Source organism: Prorops nasuta, unplaced genomic scaffold (assembly GCF_024137725.1).
Source record: "Prorops nasuta isolate Cenicafe-Biocafe unplaced genomic scaffold, Cenicafe_Pnas_1.2 PNAS00020, whole genome shotgun sequence".
NCBI classification, from domain to species: Eukaryota; Metazoa; Arthropoda; class Insecta; order Hymenoptera; family Bethylidae; genus Prorops; species Prorops nasuta.
The window spans coordinates 819,977-829,892 of record NW_027116817.1 but is presented as its reverse complement, the minus strand read 5'-3'; the positions used below and the strand labels follow the sequence as shown (position 1 = coordinate 829,892).

At 29.5% G+C, this 9,916-nt stretch overlaps 1 protein-coding gene across 1 annotated transcript; it reads right to left on the bottom strand.

Moving 5' to 3' along the window:
* Positions 1–3,391: 3,391 nt before the first annotated feature.
* Positions 3,392–8,935, bottom strand: LOC136780754 (uncharacterized). The gene is made up of 8 exons (XM_066739310.1): positions 8,838–8,935; positions 8,604–8,761; positions 4,609–4,749; positions 4,340–4,525; positions 4,148–4,243; positions 4,011–4,055; positions 3,701–3,939; positions 3,392–3,619 (listed from the first exon to the last, which is right to left on the bottom strand). The coding sequence occupies exons 4-8, from the start codon at positions 4,479–4,481 to the stop codon at positions 3,392–3,394; spliced, it is 750 nt and encodes a 249-aa protein (XP_066595407.1). The 5' UTR covers positions 4,482–4,525; positions 4,609–4,749; positions 8,604–8,761; positions 8,838–8,935.
* Between the last annotated feature and the right edge of the window lie 981 nt (positions 8,936–9,916).

Here is a 9,916-nt window from a genome sequence, read left to right as displayed (position 1 = left end):
TTTAGTAGCCGTATAGAATAATTAGGCAGTAGCAAGATAAAAAAAATATACAGGTATAACATTCAATTACCGCAAGCGCTACTAGCCAAAATTTGGTACATAGTTACAAGATCAATAATTTGTCTAATAGCTACCTAAAATTATAATTTTCATCTAGCTCATTATTAACTACTCATTTAAGCTAGTATGGAGGTAGTAATGTAACGCATGGTTTTTTAGTATCTATGTCTAAAAAATATGCAGCTACTAACTAGTAAAATCTAGTTCGTAGCTAGATAATATAAACACTCAAAGAGTAAAAGTAATAATAAGATTTGCGGTATTTTTATGGTTATTTTAACTCACCTATTTACCTACTACAAGTGTTATTACAGATATACCTTTATTATTTAAACGATATTTAATGAAGAAAATTGTTACCTTGACATGGACTCGATCCTACAATCCTTGGATGATGAGACTGATTTTTAACCACATGCGCCATTCAATCCGTCTCGAATAATTATAATTATACAGTACATATAGTTTAAAATTATTTTACTACCAATGACGATAAATTTCTGGTTGTAGATGTTGTTGCTTATAGATATATGTAATTTAACGCGTGTGTCAGCACTGCTTTTAATGCCTAAGACCAGATATATTTGAATTATTAATTCCAAGCGATTCACTTAGACTTTACCGTAAAGTACAATGGACAAGAAGGAAAAAACGCTCCAAAGAGTGAGAAAATATCGCAGCATAAGATCCTCAATGGAAAAAATTAGTGGATCTTGTGATATCTCGAGTATGTATAAACTAACCAATCCAGCACAAGCTACCCAAAAATAACCTCTAAAATTTGTATATTTTCTAATAGTTAAAACTAAGGAACTGCACAATGCTGATACATCATCTGCAGCAATTTCAGATGATCTTGTTCATCAAAACATTAATGACAATGAGCAGTTTAATGGTGATAATTTGGAATGTGAAGATAGAGGCAACAGTAGCTGTATTAATTTAGAATGTAGCAACGATTATAGTATTATTGATCAAGAAGATGGAGAAATCGAAGAACTGAGAAATTGGGCTATCTCATGCAATATTCCACTAGCTCATTTAGATAAGCTACTGTGCATCTTAAGAAAAAGAGTTCTACCAAAGCTCCCAAAAACTGGAAAAACTTTTCTTCAAACGACAAAAGCCGCATATAGCATACGTCCAATGATGGCAGCTGATAATTCCCTTGGCGAATTTGTATATCTAGGGATTGAGAAAAGTCTTGCAAATTGCATTGATCCAAATGTGCATGTTAATAGTAATATCTTGCTTCAAATTCATGTGGATGGAGCTTCTCCATACAACTCAGGCACAAAGCAGTTGTGGCCTATTTTATGCAAAGTGTTATTTCAACCAGATATATATAATCCTTTTGTAGTTGCACTATATTGTGGAGACAAAAAACCGAAGGATGTAGATCAATTTACTTTTGATTTTATCGAAGAAATAAACTTATTGCATAAAAATGGCATCCACATTGATGATAAAAAATATTCCGTGGAGTTAAAGCATATTATATGCGACATTCCCGCAAGAAAATTTTTGAAACAAGTTAACTAGGTCATGGGGGCTATGCAGCATGCGAACGGTGTAATGTTTATGGTAAATGCGTAGGATTCCCTAACCAACGGGTTGTATATCCCGATAGCAATTGTCAGCTAAGGACTGATCATTCATTCAGAAAACAAGAAAATCCGGAACATCACACTGGCCTGTCACCATTGTTACGAATTGAGCCGCCTATTGACATGATTAAATCTTTTCCCTTAGATTATATGCATCTCTGCTGTTTGGGTATAACTAAAAAGTTTTACATAATGGATTTAATATTCACCAGAACTGCAGTAAGACTTGATGTGAATCTTCGACAAAAATTGTTCAATAGGATAGATTATTTACGATCTTTCATACCTTGCGAATTTCAAAGAAAAATTCGCCGTCCTGTACCTAATCTAAAAGCATCAGAACTGCGCTTTATAGCAGTATATGCAGGGCCTATTTTATTTAAAGACATTATGAGCACTGAATTATATCAACATTTTTTGCTATTTCATACTGCTTTGCGAATATTGTTAACCAAAGGACTTGCACAGAGGTTCAACAGTTATGCTAAATCTTATTTAACAGCTTTTTTTGAATCTCTCCCTATATTTTACGGCGAAGAGTGTCACGTATTAAACGCCCATTATCTTCTACACTTAGCCGAAGATGTTCAATCCAACAATTATACTCTCAATGATTTATCAGCGTTTCCTTTCGAAAGTCAAATTGGTTTCATAAAAAGATTACTGCATTCAGCAAAAAACCCATTGGCACAAATTTGTAGACGCATTCATGAACGTAATTTAATTACCAAAAAACCAGTTATTCCATCGATGCTAACTATTCTAAAGGAAAAGAAATTAAAAAATAATCATAAATTATTGCTTAAATTGCGATATAAAAATTTCACTTTAACTGCTCAAAGTCCGAATAACATAATCATGTTGAATAACGGCACTATTGTTAAAATAACAAACCTAAGATATAAACTTAGTACATTAAATGCCATACAAATCACTGGATTTAAGTGGGGAAAAAAAGGAGCAATTTTTAACTATCCCACTAATTCAACGGATTTAAACATTTGGGAATTGAATAAGAAGGTGTCCCAAAATGCTGTAACCTTTAAATTGAAAGACATTAACTTAAAAATGATAAAGATGCATGTGCCTTATCTAAAAAATAATAAGAAGTCAGAAAAGATATATGTGTTACCTTTACTTCACTAAATAATAGTACATAAAATATTACTGTTGCAATTACTAAGTATAAGTTGTATTTTACAGTTTTTAATTTTTAAAATTGCATTTCACTATGGAGTATTTTATAGCTTATATTTATAGACATTGTAATTATTATAGTAGATATTATTTAATCTTAAAAATAGTAATATTATTATGCGTTTGGATCTACACGTTAAAAATACTTCTTCATATTATTCCTGTCCTATATCACATTCTTCCCTTATTGGATTTGCACGTCTTTTATCCCAGTCTTTGGAATTAGTTAATACAGTTCCAATTAATTTCTCTAAACATTTCTCTGAGACTCTTTCTTTAATCGTTCCATTATGACTCTTTGTTGTAAACACATCCGTAATTTTCACCATTTAATAATTAATTAACGTATCATATAAGAATATTGATGTAGTGCAAGATGCACATTAAGCCAATGATAATAAAAAGACAATATGTAACTATGAATATGTATATTCTCAGTGCCATCTATTATAAATTCTTCTAAATTTTCAGTATATATTTTGTATATGCACAGAGTTACACACATTCTCAATTTAAGGTCATTGTGTTCATGGCTCTATGACTCTATATATATCATTAAATTTATAAAGTAACGTTATAAACTTACTAATAATACTTTCATAAAATTTTGAAGGTTTCAGCGTATATTTTCCAGTAACTGCCTTAACACATGTGAATTTTGTGGTTAAATTTTGATGTAAAAACTTCCTTATTACTGCAAGGACATTTTTAGACAAGACAGTTTTTGAATCAATGACAAACCCAATGATAGCTTCCTGAAATAATGTTTAAAATATATAAGAGTGAATGAATAGAAACTTAATTTTAGATAATTATATTAAACAAAATTATATTACAAAGTCACCACGAATATTGTCATTATGTAATAAGGAGTCAAAGTTGTCAAATTGCTCTTTGGTGTCTAGAGGCCATTTAATATTGTTTTCGTACATCCAACTATAATCCATTGATTTTCCAACTGGTCTGTTCGAGACTACATATTCTTCCATCTTATTTATCAGTAGTTTGATGTCATCCCGTATTAGTCTAGTTTCATATTTTATAGATTGTATCTCACGCATTATATTCTTAAAATCTTTAATTGATATAAGATTAAAAAAAATAAAATGTTCAAATAAGGCAACAGTAGTCATATAAGGTACTAACCATTTACACTAATTGATGACACATCAGGATTTTTTAATGAAAAACCTACAATTATTTTGGGTATTATAGTAGCTATTATACATTAGCCATTTAAATTTTATCTTAAAAATACAATCTTTTATAATTATGTGACTTACCAGCAGAAACTACATTTTCAATGTCTTTTAGTGGATTCAACAGTAATTGGTGTTCTTCGTTAAATGAACTTTTCTCAGAATAATCAGACGATGAGTCTATTTGAAAAGATAAATTAAAAATTATAATGAGATAATTAATATTAGTCACATAGGTTTAATTAAAAAAATTATGAATTATATATATATAATTACCACTATTTTTTGACAATGTTGGTTTTGATTTCTTTCCATTAATTCCATCAACGCATGGCAAATATTCCTTTTTCTTATTAACTTGGCTTATCGTTGGCTTATTCTGTTCCCCTTCGCAGTCTGTAGTACATATAAAGTCCATATCTTTTAAACTTTCCAACTTCTTCGTAGCCTCCAAGTAAGTATCTAAACATCATTTCCATCAATATAAACTGTATTAATACAATATTTTTAAATTCAAATTATTTAACATAATATTAATGCCTTACCTGCGCCAGTAATGATTTCAATTGAGTAATTTGGCCAGCTTTTTAATGGATTTTCATTTTTTTGGACAATATCGTGAAATTGTTTGCATCTTTTCGACGTGTAAGGGGGAGGCAAAAACTTTGTTGTCAGCTCAGAATTCTCTGGATTGAATATAACCCACTTAGATGGAACTATATCAATAGTTTGCTGCCCCTTTCCTCCAGCAGTAAATTTAATAATTTTGAAGTTAGTTTTTTTTTTATTTTGAGACATTTTTTTAATTTAAAGTGATTTCTAAATAATTATAACGTATATTGTTATCTCATTCGCTTATTTTCGCACTGTAGCCAGACCCTCCAGAGACTACCTTCACTTTGAGTCTACGCTTCTAGATGGCAACCCACGGGAAATACCTCTCCCCACTGTGCCTCCCAATACCGTATACCATATACGCTGGAGAGACATGATGGGGAGTAAGATTTCCCACGACTTGCTATCACTGGTCAGTATCCGGAGACAATGCGAAAACTAGGTGAATAGAGCAAGAAATTAAACGTTGTGATTATTTAACGAATTGCTTACAAAATTTTAAAGATGTCTTGAAATAAAAAAAAAACTAATTTTCAAATTATTAAATTTACTGCTGGACGACAGGGGCAGCAAACAATTAATATAGTTCCATTAAAATGCATTATGCCGAATCCAGAAATTTCTCAACTAACAACGGCCATCCTATTCTTATAAATAGTCACGATTTCTTTACAGAACCAGTAAACAAAAACAATAGCACGAACTGTGCTTTAGTTCCCGGAGAATCGTTTTTTCCTGTAAAAGGTCCAAAGTTGTCGCTAACACTTTTTTTACCCTTTGATTCTGACCATCGACTGTCCCATCTCTAATTTCAATACGAAACAACGTTGTAATAATTAAATACGTAATCGATACACTTTCGAAACGTTTTCCTTAATTTAATTGAAATTGTTGGCATTTTCAGTTAAATAACTGCGATTCTATTAGTATAAATTAGGATAATTTTGAATTTCTTATTATATATCAATTAATTATGTTTCTAACACTAGGTAAATAGATTGAATTTTCTATTTAATTAAAGAATATTTATTAAGGACTTTGAACTATACATATAGTATTTATCGATTTTAAAATAACCCAATCTGCAATGCATTTAGATCGACTTATTTTAAATTTAAAATGCCATTGATTTATTATTAATAAATGTGCTTTTGACTCTTAATTGAAAAATACTACAGAATACCTTATTTTAACTTTATCACATAATTATTTCGAAAAGAAATGAGCTCTAAAAAAATGTTTTAACTGAAAACTTCTTAACTTTTAGGGTGACATAAATAATTAATATTATTGGTTTGACCTTGAATCTTATTTTGAAGATAATATAAGGGCTATCTTAAGCTTTTTAAATAGAAAAAAATATTTTAAATTGCATATTCTTTTAATTTATATTAAGGGCTTTCAAAAACAGTATATACAAAATATGCCAAAATAATTGACTGATCAGTCAATGCGCTTTTTTAAATTTATTAATTATTGCTTGCATTTTACTCAGCATTCAACAGAAACTAGAAATTGTATATGTCTACCATTTTTTTACTGTTTTTAATTAATCTTAACTGGTTAACTATTAGGCACTAGCATAGTTTCAAATCATATTCCAACCATGCCATCTACAACCAGATGTTAATTGTTAGTTGGAAACATTAGTCTCTGACTGTGTACGAAATCGTATTTGTCTTCTCTATTTTTAAATGGTTAAACATTAGGCACTGACAGGGTTCAAAATCATATTCTAGCTGGGCAATCTATAACCAGAAACTGCAAGATAGTCATTAGACACAGACTGAGTACAAATTATATTCGTACCCGCCATCTTTAACTAGTTAAAACTTGTTAGTTATTAGGTCCTATTTAAGTATAAAATCGTATTCTAACCACGCCATCTATAATCAGAAATTTCTAGTTAGTTATTAGGCAGAGACTGAGTACGAATTGTATTTGTACCCGCCATCTTTAACTAGTTAAAACTCGTAAGCCATTAGGCCTTGGCTTTGTATAAAATCATATATCAATCACGCCATCTATATCCCAAAATTTCTAGTTAGGCATTAGGCCCAGAATGGATACAAAAATACAAAATCGTAATCTTTAAAGCGTCATCTGTAACTAGAAATTTTTGGCTAACCATTAGACAATGACTATGTCATACATATAACCATAACCTACAAAAAAAATATTTGGACTACTAGTAGACATAGGCTATGCTCAAAATATTATCTAGAAAATATTAGTCCCGGATGAGTTAGCCACTATCTAATTAATGTATCTAGCAATTACTAGATGGTGGCTAGCCTAAAAATGACAAATTCTAGACAAAATTCTACTCGGGAAAGTATATTCTTCTACATCAAAAAAAGAAATATTTATTGTCATAATTAAATTTAGAAAGTAGAATTAAAAACATACTCTTTTCCGTAATTATAGAACTTCTACTTGTACTTTTATTACAACTTTTATTGAAAAATTATGAGTTCTATGTAAAACAGTAAATTGGCAAAAATTTTTTTTTAAAATGATGTACTTTACCAGTTTAAATACGTAATTTATACGGAGAGAGGAAAATGTACATGCCTTAAATTTACTCACCACTGACTAGTTACTTATGCTTGAAATGACATTTATTTTAATTAATGCATATAAAATGTTTAGGGATACCCCACAATAGCTATGCTATTAACATTTATTACATGCATTTTTCTTTGCCATCCAAAGCTATCTAATTCTCGCTCTTTTTGTCTCTCTGTAAAATCATTTGTGGATTCCAATCAATAGGATGCAAAAAACATTTCATATATCTGCTAATCAAGCATCAAAATCAATTTCAAACACTAGTGTTGCTATTTGTTTGGTTGAGATTATTCAATGATGCATTAAATCTAAAACACTTATCGGAGAAACATTATACCATTTAGTATATAAGTTGGTATGCAGCAAACTAACTTCTTCAACAGAGCATGTTATGCGACATAAGCAGCATAAAATTTCTTTGCATATTTCTGATATGCTTATATATATATATATATATATATATATTTATAATGCATATCCTATAAGTTTAGTCACTGATAAGTAGTAACTTATATTTCAAATAACATTTATTTTAATTAATGCATATAAAATGTTAAGGGATACCCCACAATAGCTATGCTATTAACATTTATTACATGCATTTTTCTTTGCCATCCGAAGCTACCTAATCCTCACTCACTTTGTCCCTCTGTAAAATCAATTATAGAATTCCAATCAATAGGGTACAAAAAACATCTCATATATTTGCTAATCAAGACACCAAAACCAATTTCAAATACTGGTATTGCTATATGTTCAGCAAAGATTATTCGAAGATGCATTAAACCTCAAATACTTGTCGAAACAATCTCATAACATTCTATATACGCTGCACTACAGTAAATTAATTTCTTCTTCTACATAGCTTATTATTGGATGTAAGCAATAAAACTTTCTTTGTCTATAATTCTCTTCTGTATAAAAAGACAGCATATAGCATAAATTTACTCATCGATCACTAATAATTGAAGTTTGAAGTGGCATATGTTTTGTACGAAGCAAAATAAATGTTAAGGGTTACCCCACAATAGCCAAGCTATTAACAGTTTTTGCACATGTTCTTCTTTGCCATCTAATTAGTATAAATCCTCTTTAATATTCTTCATTATTAATTAAGGATTTTAATCAACAGTATGTTTAATAAACTTAACATGTATCACATTGCAGTTATTTAACTTTTCACTTCTGTAAACAACATAAAGTACGAATGCTGAATTTATTCTTAGTCCCTACATGATGAAACCTTATAAACGAACGTTTAAATTTCTGCGTCGTAGGTCTTTTTCAAATTATTCTCAGAGACGTAATACCCCCCTGTACATTTTTCAGAAAAAATAATAATTGTAGTACTTACAGAATTAGATTTGCACGACTTGTAATTAAAGATGTGACGAAAACATCCAGGAAATGCAATTTCGTACAATCTAATTGATTGTGTGCTTTTCTCCTGCTTTTTGGATTTAGCTGCTACGTATCCGTCTAGAGGCCTCTGTTAACAGTTTTCCTTTAATTCTTGAAACACAAGTATATTTCACATTAATTATTATTTAGAGATGCACTTTCAAGTATTAGACTAACTAAATCTTACCACTGATGTCTTTTAATAACTTTAACGAGGCACACACTGTCGGTTGCAAATAAAATAATATTTCATCGAACGAGATCCTTCCTCAACGACGGTTTAAACAAGATGGTGGAATGATAGGCCTTGTGCGCCTTCCCCCCTTTAACGTAGAAGTAGATGGCGCAGTGGCGCATAGCAGCCAGACTACCGCCGAATTAAACAAAGTTTAAAGGACTGTTCACACGTGGCGTAATTTGTTCGTAAAACAGTTTGACTTAAAATTTCATTACATTAATATATTTTCGTTGTAAAATGTTGCATTTTTTAAAAATACATGTAAGTTTGAGCAGATAATTTGAAAATTTTTTAGAGAATTTTAAGTGAAGTACGTTTTGCCATATCAAAAAGTGAAATATTCATTGTTTTGAGTAAGTTTAAGAAATGGAATTGTAAAAGTACTTTTTTTCGTAACTGTACGATTTCCATTAGTAATTTTAATGCAACTATAATTGTAAAATAATAATTTATTTATATAACAGTAAATTTAAAAAGCTATTTTGAAAATTTGTTTTTTATTCAGCTAAAAAATGAAATTTTGATGAAAAATTTCATATGATTTTGTATTATTCCGATGAGAATACGTAAATTTACACATAATATTGAAAAATTTAAGAAATGGAATAGTAAAAGTACTTTTTTTTCGTAACTATACGATTTCAACTTGTAATTTTACTAATATTTTCATTGTAAACTTACAATTTCTATGTGAAATAGTAAATTTACAAAGCTTTTTTTTAAATTTTGTAATTTTTCACTTAAAAAATGTAATTTTGATGAAAAATGGAAAAATTTCATATGATTTTGTATTATTCCGATGAGAATACGTAAATTTACACATAATATTGAAAAATTTAAGAAATGGAATAGTAAAAGTACTTTTTTTTCGTAACTATACGATTTCAACTTGTAATTTTACTAATATTTTCATTGTAAACTTACAATTTCTAAGTAAAATAGTACATTTAAAAAGCTTTTTTTAAAATTTTGTAATTTTTCACACAAAAAATGTAATTTTGATGAAAAATAGAAAAATTTCATATGAT

Bases quoted from the DNA above. Each gene is read 5' to 3' on its own strand.
- LOC136780754 (XM_066739310.1), bottom strand. From the start codon at position 4,481: ATGGACTTTATATGTACTACAGACTGCGAAGGGGAACAGAATAAGCCA. The intron at 4,056-4,147 runs GTAAGTCACATA...AAATAATTGTAG, and splicing joins TGAAAATGTAGTTTCTGCTG to GTTTTTCATTAAAAAATCCT. The intron at 3,940-4,010 runs GTTAGTACCTTA...TATCAATTAAAG, and splicing joins GTCATCAATTAGTGTAAATG to ATTTTAAGAATATAATGCGT.